At 33.1% G+C, this 19,012-nt stretch overlaps 1 protein-coding gene across 1 annotated transcript; it reads right to left on the bottom strand.

Moving 5' to 3' along the window:
- Nucleotides 1-315: 315 nt before the first annotated feature.
- LOC115985268 lies at nucleotides 316-2,992 on the bottom strand. Its single transcript, XM_031108230.1, has 3 exons — nucleotides 2,825-2,992; nucleotides 613-923; nucleotides 316-463 (listed from the first exon to the last, which is right to left on the bottom strand). Exons 1-3 carry the CDS (start codon nucleotides 2,990-2,992, stop codon nucleotides 316-318), a joined length of 627 nt encoding a protein of 208 aa, XP_030964090.1.
- Nucleotides 2,993-19,012: the final 16,020 nt, after the last annotated feature.

Here is a 19,012-nt window from a genome sequence, read left to right as displayed (position 1 = left end):
TTGTATCTTAATTAGACTACCTTTGCTTCAAAAGGTAAAGATCTACGTTTGAATTATCATGAATGAGACTTAATGGATTAGGAATCATACTATCCTTCCTCGAAATAAATAACTAAATTAGAAAATGAATAGATAATATAAAGAATGAAAATATATAATGGAGTTATGATTTATTTGATTTAAGATAAAAAGGTCTAAAATGAAAAAATAAAAATAAAAACACACAATATCCATCACAAGAGGAAAGTTCATCAGTTATCTTTTGAAACAAAGTAAAAATAATAATTTCTAACATCACTCTGCACCATAAATAACTTATGACCCATACTTCGCTTTCTTGTCTAAGATCCTTGATGCATATGTTGAAATGACCATGTCAATAAGAAGGCGAAATTGCATCCATGCGAATAGGGTAACTGGAACAGTAGCATGATAATGATAGGAATGACCACCTGTGATTTTCCTGGTAGAATAATGAAAAGAGAAGCACAAAAATTTATCATCATTGTTGCTATAGAGAGGATAAGGGTGGCAAGGCCTACTATCATCTTTTTGGGTAAGGATATAAGGAAATCTTCCTTTGCATAACGTGATGTGAGGATGCAAAGAAACATCAACAATGAGGTTGAGGCAGAAAGCAGAGACAGAGCATCAGATATTATAAAGACCATAAAAACCTTCTCATTTAAGAAGGTTGGCATGCCTGAATCTTGTTTGTTGCCACCTGGAACAGTAATTGCTATTGCAAACATAATGGTAACAATCAGAGCAGCTACCACTGTACAAGAAGATGTTGTCCCCTTCATCCATTTTTCTCCTTCTTTCACCAACTCTTTATGGCTTTCTATAAACAATTCTCGAGGTCTTTTACCATTTGTGTTTGTACCTTCTAAAATGGAAGGACAGACAATGCTCTCCACCTCCTGTGTTTATTAAACATAACCTCATAAAGACTATTACTTAAGATATAAAAAAAATAAAATATATATTAAATACTTTGTAACTTTGCATCTTTTTCCATTTTTTAAGAATGATTCTATCTATTATAAATGAAAATTTTATAGGATTAAAAAGTGAGAAAGATTGAATGCCTAAAGTTAGCATGTTGAGTTTTGTGTATGGTATAAGGGTTACTTTTATATGGCTTTCGGTTTTCACATACGCTATTTCACATCTTTTATTTTTAAAATTTTTTACATTCACTTTTATATGTTAAAATGTGAACATTTTTACATCAATTATGGATATACCTATAAAATAGTGGATGTGAATGAGTGTGAAAGAATACTTTTCTCTTTTATACAAAAATACCTAGATATGCAAGTATATATAAATAGAACATTGTAATGTAAGGATAATAGAGTGTAGTGATAATCTGAATCATGACAGTTACGACTTGGCCTTAGGCTCCTAGGCCTATTTGGCCTAGTATCTAGGAATTTTTATTTTTTATTTTAACTTTTTGGAGAGAGAGGCCTAGTATATAGGATAAACTATAATAATATGGCACTCTATTGTAATTCATAGGTGAAATTACATAAAAAGGACTAGAGTTTAAACACTTTTTTAGATTAGGTCCCAAGTTTTTAATTTTGTTAATTAAAGTCATAAACTTGTGAAATCATTTAAATTTGAAGCTGGTATTCATATACTTTATTCATATATGTTATTTTGGACACTAATAGAGTACTAAAAAAAAGGAAGCCATTTATAAAATTTGTATTTTACTAAGGAATCAATTTTGATGTTTTGACTCATTTTCTCTCTCTAAGTGAAACTCTCTCTCTCTCTCTCTACATAGTTTTCTCTCCAAGCTTTCTATTTATCAATAATTGCAAAATTGACTTATGAACAAATCTTAAGCAAAATGTAGAGTTTAATCACTTGTTTTATGTTTTAATCTGTTATGTTGCTGTCCAAGATAATAGAGACGGACAAAAACCTTAAATAAAAAAAAAATTATAAATTTAAGACCTAATAATATGAAATATGGTATAAATTGTACACCTTTTTATATAACTTCATCTAATTTATATTAGTTGATTCTATTAAATAGATCGTATCTTTTGAACTTAATGGAGTGGAACTCTTGTTAATTACTTGTTATGCACTTTAATAAATTTTGTTTAATCATTTTTATGATAAATTCACAATTGAATTAATGAAAACACATAATATCTCCTTGCTTGCAAAATATCAAATTGATAAAAAGATTAATAGCTATCTTATATATAAAAATGTTCAAATTTTTAAAAATTATATAGAAAACAAGAGTTAATATATCAAATCAATAAAAACATTGTTATATATAGTTTAAATATTATAAAATATAACCACTTATTAAATTCTATACATTAAATTATACTATTATTTTAATTATCTTTAATGGCTTTTTTTTAATAGGAATTAGAATATGAAACCACCCAACCTTCTACTCTATTTCATTTCACTTCCATTTTTGTATTTGTTAGTTTATGATTCCCCCCCCCCCCCTTTTTTCTAATTTTCTTATTTCCATTCATTTTCTTTATCTTATTGGTGGGATATTGAAGTCGTAGTTATCCTCGAACATTCTGACATTTACGTGGATCCTTAGTCTCCTATTCACTTACGCATTCTCACATTGTAGTTTAGAATTGAGTTTCCAAAGAGTGTCAGATAATTAATCATAAGAGAACTGAAAACAACTCATCATTGAAATTATATTAAAAATATATAAATAAATAATGTGAGGGATATATATTATGCCTTATACCATTGTACTTCTGTTTGCATAAGAAAAGCTACTCTTGGAACCGTATTAAGTCTAGCGGAAGGTTCTAACATTGTTGCGAAATGTAAATGATAGGTTCATTGCAGGATATCTGCATAGAACGGCAACCATAAATATGTGTCGATCCTTGGATTTTTCAACACACCACACAAGGTCAGGACATGCTTTCAGTATTTCAGTAACAAACTCAACTCTTCCTTGCTTGACAGCTTTGATCATGGCTTCAATAACCTTACCATTTCTTAGTTGTCGAAAATTCAAACTTGGTAATACTTCGCACATGTGAAGTAAAAGTTTTATGGATTGGTGGTGAAGAAGCTTCAATTCATATATTTGATCGATTTCTAAGTCAATAATCAAAACAATGTTTAGTCAACTAAATGAGGAAAAAAAATTGAAGAAAAAAGAAGTTGACCACAATGATCAATGAGTAAAATATGAAATTAATTGACTAAATGTATCATACCCAGGAATTTAAGGAGATTCCAAATAGATCCTTGAGCTACAAAGTGAAAAAAGAAAAAAAAAAAAAAATCATATACGCTTACTTAAAAAGAACAGTTAGTTAGGGTTGTTGTTAGTAGGTTATGCATTGCTATTGCTGATGCAGATTTGTAATGTATTTATTCGAGTAGTCAGAAGTTTGTTAGATCCTAGAGGAAGCTATTGACGTGCTTAACAGTATACATAGAATTGTAAAATCCATGCAGAGTAGAGAATCAAATCTCCATTGCCTTGAAAGAACCAGAAATTGTTTCCATTTCTTCAATTGATCACTAGCTGACCCGAGACCTGGGCAACTTAGGTGAATAAGTTGCCCCCAAATGCCAGGGCGAATAAGTACTTTTTTATTTTTTATTTTAAAAAAAATGTGAGCTGTTCAATTTTGTTGGGTTAAAAATAGATTAACCTTGATTAATTAATTCAATTATCCAAGTTGATTAATTATCTAAATTACATACAATATTGTGGAGACAAACAAATCACCAATCTAAACTAGAGTGCAGTGGAAAATAAATTAACAAAATGATTTGTTGATGAATAGGAAACCTTTGCAGGCAAAAACCCTACCGGGTGAATTTCAGGTCATCACTCTTGAAGAATCCACTGATTAAGAATAAGTGGTTATAATTATAAGGAATCTTACCAATATCCAGCCTATCCCAAAATACCAACTTACAATTGAACCCTTACGCTAGTCTCCAATTAGACTTAATCTTTTAGAAACTTCTCATTTGTACAAATCTCAATCCATAACTAACTAACAACTTGATTGTCGTTGTTTGATGCAAAGTTCTTCAATTCACGCTTATAGATCTGAAAGAAGATTGGAACATAACCCAAAGATGCAAAAGATGTCGCAGTAGCTTCACAAAAATGTGTATCTCAATAGCAATCTTTGTGTCTATGAAGACAGCTATAAATAAAAAATAAAAAGAATTGCTTTTATATCCTCTAGAGACTTAGAGCATGAAACCCTAGAAAAGCCTTGTCATCATGGCCAAAAAATAGATCTGCAAATTTAGAATCTTCATACATCAATAGATTGAGAGGTGTCGAGGTATGTATTGCGATTCATTAAAGCTTGATAAATTGGAGGTGTCGAGCTAGGTATTAAGACAACCTGTCTTAGCTTTTCTTGTATTGTTTCTTAAGTAATTTTTATATCTTCAATAATACCACTTGTTATACTTCTTCAAAGTATGTCACATTGTTCTTAAAATGACTTAGAACTATATAATTACAAGTAAAGTGCATTTTGTCATATGATATGTCAATTCATAAAATATGACCCTAACAATTTTTGTATTTTTTTTTCCTTTTAAGAATGCCAAAAAAAAAAAAAAAAATTTGATTAATGTTGAAAATACTACAAATTTTATTGCATGGGTCTTACAAATTATTGTACTACCACTTATAAGAACTAATTTATATATTCTTTTTTTTTTTTTTTTGGAAGTGCTACCAATTACATTCTTTTTCACATCATTTTGTAATATTTTTGTAATAAAGGTTGTAGTAGTTTTAGCATCCAAAAAAAAAAAAAGATTAATAGAAATCTAACAAACCACCATTAAGTAAATGAAAAATGCTAAAACTGCTATAAATTCTACTAAAAAATACTTACAAAATGCTACAAATTCTACTAAAAAACACTTACAAAATGATGCGGCTAAAATAGATTGGTAGTTTGGTACCACTTAAACAACATAATAAATAAATGGTTGAAACAATTTTTATTTATTTATTGGTGATGCTTTAGTCTGTAATGCCTATGCGACAAAATTTGTTATATCCCTAACATCGTTCCAGTGAATTAATTATATAGAAAAGTAAGAATAATGCATTTAAATGAAAAAAAAAATTATAATGCATAACATTAACTAAATTAACGGTTAATATATTTTATTGAAGTGATATTTAAATATACAAAGGCCTCAAATTGTATATTTAAATATCACTTCAATAAAATTTATTAACCATCAATTTAGTTAATGTTATGCATTATAACATTAACTAAAGATTTCGTCTAAGGTCTCAAATTGTATTCAACTGGCCTTGCTAATCAGCTACAAATAACTTCAATCCCACAAGTTCTCAACCATAATTACAAACTCCAAATTTATTTCTATCCCACATTTCAAATCTTATTTATATCAAGCTTGATAGCTCTAACTATGTGCTTTGGAAGTATCAAATAATACCTTCCATTCTTTGATCATACTCCTTGCTCGATTTTATTGATGGTACATAGCTAAATCCTGAAAAGTATCTCCTAGATAAGAGTGGTACAACTTTAAAAGGCGAGAATCCACTCTGTCAAAAAAGGAAGGCAGGAGATCAAGCACTTCAAACTCTAATCAATATTACTCTTTCACCCTTAACATTGTCTCTGGTAGTGGAACAATGGTTTTGAAACCTGGACCGTTTAATGAACCGAGAAATGGAGATGTTCAAGATTTTTGAGGTCGGGCTAAGGTTCAATCTAGGTCAATCCATGATGTATCATTTAATTTTTTAATATATTTGATACTTAAATTGGTTTATATTTATTAATTTTTCATTCTTGACCAACAAGATGTGCGTAACCCAATGGTTTGCATACTAGACATGTTATTTCACTTGCTGAGAGCAAGTTCAAGTAGGTTCAAGTCCTACCAGCAGCATATTTTCATCAATTTTTACCAAAATAATGACATGGATGAATCGGGTTCTTATAAAACCGGTTCAAGGACTTGTTCCTGTTAACCCGGTCAGACCGGCCGATCTGGTTCGAGTTTAAAAACAATGAGTGGAATAAGACATTACGCAAGGAGTTAGAAGGTTCTTGAATGATGATAGTGCTTATACCTAAGGGTGGCAAAATCCGACACAACCTACGAACTCGACACGACTAACCTATTTATAAACAGGTCATGGGTTGAGGCTAAACGGGTACGGGTCATATTCAAGTTGACACAGCTGACCTGTTTATTAAACAGGTCGTGTTCGTGTTTAACATGTTTAACCCATTTGACCCAATTAGCTTATAAAGGTAATTTTACATTTTACCCTTATAACCTAGGTATATAACCTTATCTATCATCCCTTCTCCTGAGTCAGAACCTAACCTCATGCCTCTCTCAGTCTTGTGTCTCTTCGTTTTCATCGTCAGTCTTTACTCTTTGTCTTTGACTCTTCTTCTTCTCCTCAAAACTCCAACCAATCCTTTTTAAACTTCTACAGATACAGATTCTTCAATTATAGATACATTGAATCTATAATATAAAATCAAAACCCTGGCCTTCTCATGTCTCTCAATCCTCTACTCTCTCTTCCCCTTAAATCCCTAGCTTACCATTTTAGTTTCTCTTCCCCTCAAAAACGTGACTGCCTTCTCTGCTCTCTGTTCCCCTTCACGACTTCATAGCTTCACCAGTTCTCTTTCTTTAGCTTTCAAGCATTGAATCCACTAGCAAGGTATATATGTTATATATTTTTGTTTTGTTTTCTTACCAATGCAATTTTCAATAATTGTAGATCTTTTTTATTGTGTCAATCATTATCATGTTGATTGTTTAGTGCTAATACTAGACTTGTTTGTTTTTTCATTGATTTTAAAATAATTGGGTCTTGTTCTATGATTTCTTTTCAAGTTTCTTTGTATCTATCATCTTAAAATAAAATAATTGTAGATCCGTTCCTTTATTTTGTTAATCACTATCATGTTGATTATTTTCTCTTTTTCAAAATAAAAGATAGAAATTTTATTACATTAAGTATAATAATCAGTACATAAGAACCATATACTGCAAAAAACAAACAAGATAATAAACAGTACATAAGAACCAGATATAGGGGAAATCAGACCTATTTCTACAAAAAAAAAAAAAAAAACTACAGAAAAATTGTGCAGAAAATTGATACCGTAGAAAAACAAACACAACAGAAAAACTGTGTAGAAAAACAAACATAGCAGAAAACAGATTGTAGAAAAATCCATTTGTTTTTTGTGTTAATCACCATATTGCTGATTTTTAGTACTAATGGGAGATCTGTTTACTGATTAAAAAAAAAAAAAGTAGATCTATTTATCTTTTTTTTTTTTTTTTTTTAAATAATCTGTCTTACTCTTTAATTTCTTTTCTAGTATTTTCTGTTTCAATCATCTTAAAATAAAATAATTGAAGATCAATTTGTATTTTGTGTTAATCACTGTAATGTTGGTTGTTTAGTACTAATAGACATAGTAGATTTGTTTGTTTGTTTTGTTGATTTTAAATTTATTTGTCGTTCTTTATGATTTCTTTTCAACTTTATTTGTTTTTGTCATCTTAGAATTACTAAATTTCTAATCAATAATTTTTCTTTAAATTGGCCTAGATGGAAAGTGATGAGATGATACCTATTGAAATTGAGTATGAAGGAGAAGACATTGACTTAGAAGATGAACTTGATGAAGTGGCTGAACTTCCTCTGCCAAAGAAGGCTGAGACAAAGTGTAAGAATAAGACAAATAACAAAGACAACAAAAGGAGGAGGACTTCATATGTTTGGAGTTTCTTTGAGCTGCTTCCTACAAAAAATGAAGAAAATCCTACATGTAAATGCAAGAAGTGTGGAAAGGAATATATTACTACCGGAGCTATGGTACTTGAAATTTGAAGCGCCATTTGGAGGTTTGTCCAAGAAAAGAGACAAGGGATGTTGGCTAGCTTATACTTGGCCAAAATGCAATGTTTGTAAGTTCACCTAAATTTGATCCTACAAAATTTAGGGAGTTGTTATGTGCTGCTATTACAATGCATGAATTACCTTTCCGATTTGTTGAGTATGTTGGTATACGGGAAATTTTTTCTTACTTTGTGTTGATGTCCCTAATATCTCTAGAAATACTGCTAAGAATGATTTGGATAAGATGTATAAGAGGGAAAAAGAAAGGACGAAATCTGTGTTGACATCTGCTCTTGGTAGAGTTTGTTTGATATTTGATTTGTGGACTTCTATAGCTACTGATGGTTATATGTGTGTTATAGCTCATTTTATTGATGCTAATTGGGTCTTATAGAAAAGAGTGTTGAACTTTTGTCATATGCCACCACTACATAATGGTATGTCTTTGTTTGAAAAGGTCTATAAATTGCTATCTATGTGGGGTATTGAGAATAAGATTTTTTGTGTGACGTTGGACAATGCTTCTTCCAATGATGTTTCTATTGACATGCTAAGAACTTAATTGATAAATAAGAAAGCACTTGTTTGTAATGGTGAATTTTTTCATCTTCATTGTTGTGCTCATATTCTCAATTTGGTTGTACAAGATGGTTTGAAAGAAATTGATGTTGTCCAAAAAATTCGTGAAAGCATTAAGTATGTAAGAGGCTCACAAGGGAGGAAAAAAGTTTTTATGAATCTGTTAAGCAAATGGATTTGGATGGTAAGAAAGGTTTAAGGCAAGGTGTGCCTACTAGATGGAATTCTACATTTTTAATGCTTCAAAGTTCTCTATCTTATCGATGTGCTTTTCAACACCTAGAGTTAACTGACTATGATTTTAAGAATTGTCCTACTGTTGATGAGTGGCAAAAGGCAAAAAAAATTAAGTTCTTGGCTGTTTTCTATGATGCTACATTGGTCTTTTTTGGCACAAAATATCCAATAGCTAACTTGTATTTTCCACAAGTTTTTATTGTTTATTTTACCTTGAAGAAAGAAAGTGATAGTGAGGATGAGTATATGAGAAAAATGGCAGATCAAATGCTTGTGAAATTTGAGAAATATTGGATAGAGTTTAGTGTTGTGTTGGCCATAGCAGTGGTCTTGGACCCTAGGTATAAGCTGCCTTTTATTGATTGGTGCTATCAAAAGCTTTATGGGTATGCTAGTTCACTCCAATATTTGAAGGTTCATGAAAAATTATTTGCTATGTTTGGAGAATATGTGAGTAATGTTCCTACACCTTCAACATCTTCTGGAATGGTTGGTCAAGCTACTCAAGAAACTGAAGAACAGTATGCTAATGAGGAATCTTTGTCTATGATGCAAGTATGTTATTTTTTTTAAAAAAGTTTTATTATGATATTTATATTCTTCGTAGATTAACATTTATTATATTGTTTTTATATGTAGGAATTTGATTCCTTTCATAGTATGGATATGGGTAGGCAAGCATAGAAAACACAATTGGAGCTCTACTTGGATGAACAAAGAGTTGATAGGAATGCAAAACTAGACATACTTGCTTTTTGGAAAGGAAATGAATTTTGGTATCCAAAACTTGCTGCCATGGCTCGTGATATTTTAAGCATTCCTATTTCTACTGTTGCTTCGGAATCCACTTTTAGTGTTGGGGGATGAGTAATTGATCAATTCAGGAGTGCACTTAAACCTGATGTTGTGGAGGCATTGGTTTGTACCAGAGACTAGTTATATGCAGATATAGGCAATGTATTTTTTATTTGCATGTTGGCTGAATGAGTTTTAAGTTTTATGATGATTTTTTAAAAAGAAAACTCTAATTATATGATAGATGTAAATGGGAAACTTTGTCTCATATTTATACTCATTTGATTTGGATTTAAGTTGGTTTTATTGTGGTGAGATGATTCACCTAATTGTGCATCAGTGCAAACAGCATTTCATACTATTATCTTTAACAGTCAAATTTTATTTTGATAATAAATCTGGTAGAATGCTTCATTTTCCCTTTCAATGTTCTACTCCACTACCCATTTTGTGGCTTGATTGAAGTTGTGGCCCAATCTCCAGTGAACTTACAGATCAGGGAAAGAATGAATATTGGCCTAGTCAACTTTTTCTTCTATGTTCATGTTAAAGGAAAATGTTATTGTTAATGCCCCTTTCACTGGTCATGTAAAACACTATAACAGTAAGTTAGAGAAAACTACTAGAAATTTGTGTTGGGTTCTAATAGGTTTTAATTTTGATTTGTTTTTTTCTAATTTAGTATATGATATGATACCTTCATTTACATAAAATGTCAAATAGTAGTATAGAACAATAAACCAAGGTCTTAGTTTCCCTTGGATATAATTGTTGTATAGATGTTGTTTTGGCAGAATACATTTGTTTATAGATTTTGGTTTGGCAGACTTGGTAGACATCACAAGTTCATTACCAGTAATTACTATTATGCAAATGACTATTATTTATTTAATTGATTCAATTGCTTGACTATCCATAGTTTCTAAATTTCTTATTTTTAATGCTTTGATAACTTTTTAATGTTTCATTAAAATTTTTTGATGTAGAACTTGCACAATCACAATTGGAAGAGCTCATTGAAGATATAATGAACATGAATATCAATAAGGATGAGCACAAGGAAAACACCTCTTCAATGGAACCCTCAATGGATTATCCAGTCCCTTAATCAATGATGACTTGAACTTTTTGATATGACACTTGGATGTTTGGACTTAGATTTTGCCATCATGGATATTTTGATATGCCATATATGTATTCATTCTTGTTTTTTAATTTCTTAATATGTAATGTATTTAAAGTTTTTTATATGGCACTTGGATGCCATGTAATAATTTTGGTTTTTTTTTTTTTTATTATGGAACTTTGACATATTATTAAATTTGATTGTATGGAGGTTGGAACCTTTTGGACTAGTAATTTTATTTTGAAGGAATGAAAGAATATTTGCTTTCATTATTATTTGAATTTTTATTACTTGATTTATGGTTGAATTATAATTTTAGATATATCAGAGTTGATAATAGGTTATTCGAGTTAAGTTTAACCTATCAATTAAATAGGTTGTTTGGGTCAGTCAGGATTTATTATTCAAATAGGTTATTAACAGGTCATTTGTGTCGACCCTAATATGACCTACTAATTAAACAGGTTAAACTTATCGTGTTGGGTTACCCGTTTAATAAACAGGGTGTGTTTAAGGTAGAGGAATACTGACCCATTTATTAAACAGGTCGGGTTCGAGTTGACTCATATAACATAATACTTACAGCTTAACCCGACACGAACCTAACATGTGAACACGAATTGCCACCCCTAATTTATACCATAAAAATAATTTTAAGACCAAGATATGGTTGCTAATTTAATCTATAATTATTCGTTGGCATAAAGCCACATATATTAGTAGAAAGAAGGACATATGTGACTTGGTAGGCATAACCTGTGGAAGTTTCGTAACCATGACATATGTCTTGGGAACAAATGTCATGTGTAAGAAACTTGTCAAGAAGATAATAAACAAGAAGACATTTGTCACATTGTATGGAAGATGGATAAGTTAAATCCTACACATATCCACCTCCTCCCTTACTTTGTGGGATAGTTACAAGTTAAAAATAATTTTGATCTAAATATTGTTTAAGTAGAACTAAAACAAAGTACATGAAATATAACTTTAGTAAAAGTAGAAACAAAGATGAAGGGATAGTAAGAAGTAACAAAAATGGACATGTCAATTAAGAAAGTAACGGAGGGCATGATTTTAGATAGAATAGACTGGAGGAATAGAATTAATGTGGTTGACTCAATTTAATCTGTTGAAGATCTATAGCCGACCCACAAATTTTAAGATTAATGCTTTGTTGTTGTTGTATCTACATTTTTAATATAAAATAAGGCTATTACTATTTATTAGGTGAGAAAAATTAAAGTTTTCCAAAATATTATTTTTATTGAGACAGACCAAAATTCCTATTGAACAAAAAAAAAAAAAAAAAAAAGAGGAATATTGACAACAATTTGCCTAATCTAATATTTCTTGCTTGATCACATTTTTCCATCTCTGATTTTTGGACGCTTATAGGAATTTGGTTGGTGTCATGAGCCAGTGGAATGCATATACCTTGCAGCAGAAGTGGCCAATTAATCTCATGTAAAAAGAAAAAGAAAAAACGATGATGAAGAAAAATAAAATTGGAAGACTTCATTTTTTTTTTTTTAATTTTCTAATATCTATACTATTATTTAAGGAGCTTCCTTTGTTTGGGATTCTCTTTTTTTGGTTAAAAAATGCCCATATATCCCTATGTTTAAGTAGAGACAAAATTAAAGGACAATCCAGTAAAAATATAACTCTAACTTCCATTAAAACATTGCCTAAAAAATAGGGCCACTTTCTTGTTAATTTTCAAATTGCTTTATCCACTTATAAATTAGATTCTCAAAATAAAAATTATATACATAAAATATAAACACAGGTTTTTTTTTGGCTACAAAATAAACGTGTAATATTTGTTCATTTTTTTAAACTAGCCTCGTGACACTCCTAGTTGTATTCGTAGTTCTAAATGCGTAAGTAAACCTCTAGATTTGTGTAGAGAACACTGCCCCCTTGAATGTTCAAAAATGTGCTCTAGGGTTTGTATTTGTATATAATTAAGATCCATCAAAACCCTAGATTAAACAACTAAGTAGAAAACTAGATCCACAATCTGCGTGAATCTCAATCAGTCGAGATAAGTGGGTCTTGATTAGTCAAGCCTAGAATCAAAAAGCAGTCTTCAATAGTCCACTTTTCTGATTACTTGAGTCTTCATTTGTTCTAAACTTCATTTGTCTTGTTCCAAAGATAATTTCAACAATAATCAACTAGACAAACTAAGTTCTAAAATGTTACATTTGTTCATGGTTGCCAACCTAAAATTATAAACTTTACAACTAGTTCAAGTCCATTTTGAACTATCTCAAGCTCACAGTTTATTTCAAACCTTCAAGAACCTTATAACTCAACTGGTTGGCACTTCTTTGTATTTACAATGAAGACATTTAGGGTTTAAATCCATCCACTCCAGACTATTGATTCTAATATATATATATATATATATATATATATATAATGTTTAGAAAAAAATGGTTTATTTTAATAAATATTTTTGTGATTGAACAAAATTGTATGACACACTAATATGAATTAAATTAAGAAGTAAAAAGTAAACTACCTCATTATTTCTTACCATAATAGGGTAATCAAGAATTACCAACTAACACACTATCATATAATATATTGTGAAAGTTCAAAAACGTGTAAAAACACCTTTGAACGTTTAGACCCCCAAATAACAACTTAATCAATTCAAGCAATATGTCAAACAACTAGTGTGCGGAAACTTAACATATCCTATCATATGAAATTGATTAAATACTATCTAAGCCATAACAAAATAAAATCCACAGCAGATAATTTAAAGGCAAAGATAGAGGAAGGAAGATGCAAACACAAAGACAACACGCGATGTGTTATCGAAGAGGAAACCGAAGTCCTCGGTGAAAAACCTCTCCGCCGCCCTCCAAGCGGTAATCAATCCACTAGAAAATATAGTTGGGATACAAGGACAGCAATAGACCCTCCAAGCCTAATCTACCCAGTGCACCTAAGCCCTCCAAGCTTCTTGCTCCAACGAGGTTGCGCCGAACCTTTTTCTTTTCTAGCTTTTCGGATTCCGCTACTAGACCGTAGCATCAACCAATGAAGATTGGTTCCTTCCTAACTGCTTCGCAGAAATCAAACACAGACTCACAATGATTTGATGATGTGAGAACCTGTTTGGTTATAATGCTCTCAAGGATTGACATGGAGAGGAAGAGAGTTGAGGATTTTGAAGAGATTCTAAGGTAGGATTTGGGTGAAACATCTGGTTTTTTCTTTAGGGTTCTCTCTCAAAAATTCTCTCGGAAGCTCTCTTTCAATCGTGGTAATGGGTATTTATCACTGGAGGGAGAGGAATGTGAGACGTCAGGTTTTTTACAAACAGGGGTAGCTCGCGGCTTGACCTCGCGGCTTTACTAAAGTCGCGAGATCCGAGTCGCGAAGATACCGTCTATGGCCAGTTGTCCTGTTTTTGTCCTGTTAGTGCTCCAGCTAGCATGACTGTTCATTCTTTCCATGCATGCTTTGGCACGTGTTGCAGCTTTCTGGCGGCTAGCCCGCGAGTCAACCCGCGAAAGCCCAGCCGCCCGACACTCTGTTTTCCCTTGCACACTCTTGAGCCAAACTTCACTCTATCTTCACTCACTGGACCCTACATCCAAAACCCACCTAAATACAGGGTTACTTAAATGCTGAATTACAAGCAAATTTGGCACGGAATAAAGCCAATAAGATGGTTGAATAAATTCAACCTTACAATCTCCCCCTTTGGCTATTCCGTGACAAAACCCTAAAACAGACTCTAGACTTAACACGTGAGTTGGGAACAGTTGAACAAAACTCACTCACACCTAACTCTAGAAGCTGTGAAGCACTTGAATCATATGAACATAATACTCCTGAAACACAACAATACACTATGATCATTGTAAGCAGAAAATTATAAAATGCATATGAAACAGGCAATATGTGATCAAGCAAAGATGGAGTTATGAAACAAATCATGGCTTGATCAACCGAGTGAACACCACAATGTAGTGATCACAGTGCTCATTCACACTTGGAATGAACACAAGGACATACAAGTTAACAAGCACAAGGCAAGACACTTGTATGCTCAACACTCAACCAATGCATATCACACAAGGCATATGCTTCTAGGAACAATCCTACAAGGGCACAAGAGTGACAGTACATAAACCAAAATGCATAACATTTAGATTAAAGTACTGATTTCAACATAGTATAAAGGCTGCACTAGGCAAGGTACAAACCATAAAGCCTACAAACTATGCAAAAGACAAACCCTAAAAGCTTACATAAGCACATGGGTACAAAACCAAGCATCCTGAATAACATCATCAAAATATATTAAACTTTAAACCAAGAGTATAAGTTAAGAGTTAGAAACAATACACCAAAAACATAGTGTAACAAACCCATAAAACCCATAAAAGTACTTAAAAAACATAAATATATAACCAAAGTTTTAGAGTTTGACATGACTCCCCCTCAACACATTACTCCCCCTTAAGGGCTGCTCTTCTGCTTCTCAGTCCATCCCTAACAGAAACATCTCCCCCTTTTTGTCAGGAATGGCCAAATGGTCAGTGTTCAGGCTGAGTGGTGAAGCTGTCAAGTTTTGCAGTCAAAACATCAATCTGATCTTGCATAGCTTTCATTCTCTCAGAGTGCTCAGTCTGGACTTCTCTGATCCCATCAAGTCTTTCCAGAATGATTTGGAAAGCATCTGGAGGAGTATCTGAAGAAGTTGATGCTCTGGGTCTTTTGCCACTCCTCCTGGGTGTTGAGGTTGATGGATGCCCTGCTGCCTCTGCTTCAGTCTCCATTGGGACACCTTCTCCTTCATCACCTTCATCTTCTTCTCCTGAAAGTCTAACACTTATCCTTTTGCAGGTAAGCCTGTTAATTGCAGAAGGTGTGGACATGGGACTGATGTCTTGTGGGATAGGAACACCCTTCCTTCTAAAAATCCTCATTAGCAAACTGGGAAAGATCAGTTTTGGCCTAGAGGTTGTTCTTGTCTCATCCACAATGATGTCATATATGTGTGAACTTATGTCTATGAAGTTTTTTTCTTTGAGATCCATCAGAAAGATTGCTCTAGCACAATTGATGGTAGTCAACTTCTTAATGGGATAGAGGTTAAACATCATGATGATTGTTAGACACCTCATGTCCACTGGAAAGGCAGTGGTATTCAAACATTTTCCTTCTCTCTGCCCACCTAACCTTTGTTGAACTGTTTCAATGGATACACTCCTATCCTTGTAGTTGATAAACTCCTCATCATCTAATCCTTCAAGTCCTAGTGCCTCATCTATGACATGAGCATCTAAAATGAATTCTTTCCCTCTAACCCAGCAGCTTAACTCATTCTCCTTTATCACAGCATTTGAGTAAAATTCCCTAATCAGGGGTTCACAAACTACAGGGAGATCACTCAGAAGTTTTTCCCATCCTCTACCTTCAAAACAACTGGGGATAAAGGTTTGTCTTAAATCCTCCAAATCAACAAATCTCTCTTGAATAATTCCTGCACTCAAGAAGTTATCCCTGTATCTCTCAAAGTGATGAACTGACCTAAAAAGCTTAGAATCCATTTTCAACCTTTTGTCAGCCTTCTTCGCAGTAGTTTTCTTCTTAGGAGGTGAGGGAGCCATCTGTGATCAATCAGAAGCGGCCACAACAATACAGAGCAATATACGTGTAAAACAAGTTAGTCACATGTAATTATCAAAGAGATATCATCCATACAACTGAACTCGAAGCATTTAAACACAGGCTACTTAGATCAATCACATGGAAAAGCAAGCCTAAGATAGGAAATACACATAACAGCATCAGATATAGAGACAAACTTAAAGGCAATTATATGTCAATGAGACAAAAACTGGAAAATGATATGACACATAATCAGTATGCTCCCAAAAGATTAACACAAAAGAGCAGGCATATTTAGCACATTAAACTCACAACCCAAAAAAAAATGAAACAACTCAACAGCTCAAAGATCAGTGAAAATCAAAGAATCACATAGCTAAGCACAGAATGAAAAGTAATAGAGAAACAACTAAGAACAAATCATATTCTAGTAGCAGCATTCGCAATCTAAGCGTGAACAAGGAGCAAATTCCGAAACAAAAACCCATTTCTAAAACACAAATATATGCGAAAGATCAAGGGGAAAAGCACAAAATCAAGTATAAAAGAGTGGCAGAACAGAAACCCCATACCTGTGACTTGAAGATTTTGAGCTACAAGTATGCAACAATGGAGATTGGAAATGGGAGCACGGAGTGTTTGGGAGGGAGAAGATGAACAGTCACAAATATTCGAGGGAAAAACTGAAACAAGTTTTAAAACTGCTCCTATTTCTGCCAAACACGCGAGTTTCGCGACTGGATTAAGTAGCCACACAGTCGCCAGCTCAAGCCGCCAAATCACTCAAGAACAAAATTTTGAAAAATTTTTCTAAGTGTTTTTCGCGACTGGAAGGTCTACCCGCGAGTATGTCGCGAGCTGAGCCGCGAAAATCTCTGAGTGAACCTCGCGACTGGACCTTCCACTCGCGAACAAGTCGCCAAAAATGACCAGCGTAGGTGCGACTGAGGCTCGCGACTTGACATACCCGCGACAGAGCCGCCAAAACAGGGCAAAAACTGGATTTTTGAAATTTTCAGATTTTTCAAACAAAATACTTTCCAAACACACCTAAAACACTCAAAAATCTTTTTGTGCTTGAATTAACAAAGATTGAGCATGTGAAAACACATTTCATCAAGTACAATCACACAAATGAATATGGCATTTATTGAACATAAACTTGTGTGTTGTGTGTGGATATCAACAATGAGATAGTCCTTCGTCTAATGTGAAGGTTCAATGATCAATTCAACCAAGGCATACACAATTAGCACTAGATCATGTGACCCATCTCAATTATAGAAATATGTATATATGACCTCCCACATAAACTTGATAACATGATTTGGAGCTTTACATTTGACTCCACTTTCAATCATAACAATTGATCTTTTTGATCTTTTTGAGACAATCACCTCTCATTGTGAGAGTGATATATGATATTTCACTTTAAGGAATAAGCCTTTGGCTTTTTGAATAAACATTCATTTCAATATAAGGTCGCTTACCCTTTTTCCTAGTCAAATACTAGAATGTGCGACAGGCTTTTGCAGCTCAATATCTCTTTTCATTTGGAGATTTACATTTGGTGAGCTCTTTTTAACAAAACAAAAATAAAGAGTGGGAAGATATATAGACACAAATCTATGCAAGTCTCAAGATCAACAAAACCATTCACTAATCATTCATGACAAGTTTGAAGATCTATTTACAACAATCACAAAGATTTCAAGATTTTTCCCACAGAGATATATGTGCATGAAAACAAGTAATGTTCGAAAATGCACAAAGCCATTAGCACAAAGGTACAAGGCAAAACAAGTTTTGAGACAAAAGCTCAACAAAGTCAATCAAGCTTTTTGATTTTCTAATTTTTATATGGTTTTTGGATTTTTGACACAATAAACAAAAAGATTGATACGACAAAATTAAACAAATTCACAAGTAGACAAGCAAACAATCAAAACAGCAAAAATAGCAAGCAAAACAAACAAACATAGTCACAAAGCATAGGAAGTATTAATGCATGGACATGTTGTAATGCTTATGCATGAGTACCCTTATTCACCCTCACGTCACTTGCGTTTGGGGTGATTTCCTTATAGGATTGGGTACGGGAGTTAGGGCTTTCAAACCTTCGTGAGAAGCTCTCCAAGCAGTTGGTGAATGCACCAATCATCTTCATCACGTTCATCATTTCGGGATCACCATTCTGATCTCTAGATTGATCTCCAGCCCAAATTCTCCTATCATTTCTAGGTCCTCCTGACCTTTGAGGAGTTGCACTATTCTTTGCTCTCAACTTTTGGCAATTTGGTCGAGTATGCCCTTGAAGTCCGCAATAGTGGCACACATAGGTTCCTCTAGGACCTCTTTGTGGTCGAGGACGTGACTTGGCACGAGATTCAGATCTGTCTGCAAACTGATTGCGAGGATTTAACATCCGTTGGTTCACCAAATTCTTCTTCTCCTCCACCTCGAGCTTCTCACCAGTAAGGTTAGCTACAACTGGAGCTTCAGCCCTTACAAACTTCACTCCTTTACTAACATTTCCAGACGAACTACCTCCTCCGGTATATCCCAATCCGGATTTGTCTGAGAAGCTCTTTTGAGATGATATAACATCATCTAGCTTCTTGGTGGTAACCCTCTCTACTTTAGCATTAGCTTGCACAACCTCACTCTCAAGAAACCTTACTTTTGTGTAAGCTTCGGACAAC

This window comes from Quercus lobata, chromosome 4, assembly GCF_001633185.2.
Source record: "Quercus lobata isolate SW786 chromosome 4, ValleyOak3.0 Primary Assembly, whole genome shotgun sequence".
Classification (NCBI taxonomy): domain Eukaryota; kingdom Viridiplantae; phylum Streptophyta; class Magnoliopsida; order Fagales; family Fagaceae; genus Quercus; species Quercus lobata.
The sequence above is the reverse complement of the archived record's forward strand: the minus strand, read 5'-3'. Positions and strand labels throughout refer to the sequence as shown.

Bases quoted from the DNA above. Each gene is read 5' to 3' on its own strand.
- LOC115985268 (XM_031108230.1), bottom strand. From the start codon at position 2,992: ATGATCAAAGCTGTCAAGCAAGGAAGAGTTGAGTTTGTTACTGAAATA. The intron at 924-2,824 runs GTTAGAACCTTC...TAATAAACACAG, and splicing joins CATTTACATTTCGCAACAAT to GAGGTGGAGAGCATTGTCTG. The intron at 464-612 runs GTTTCTTTGCAT...TTATTCTACCAG, and splicing joins GCCTCAACCTCATTGTTGAT to GAAAATCACAGGTGGTCATT.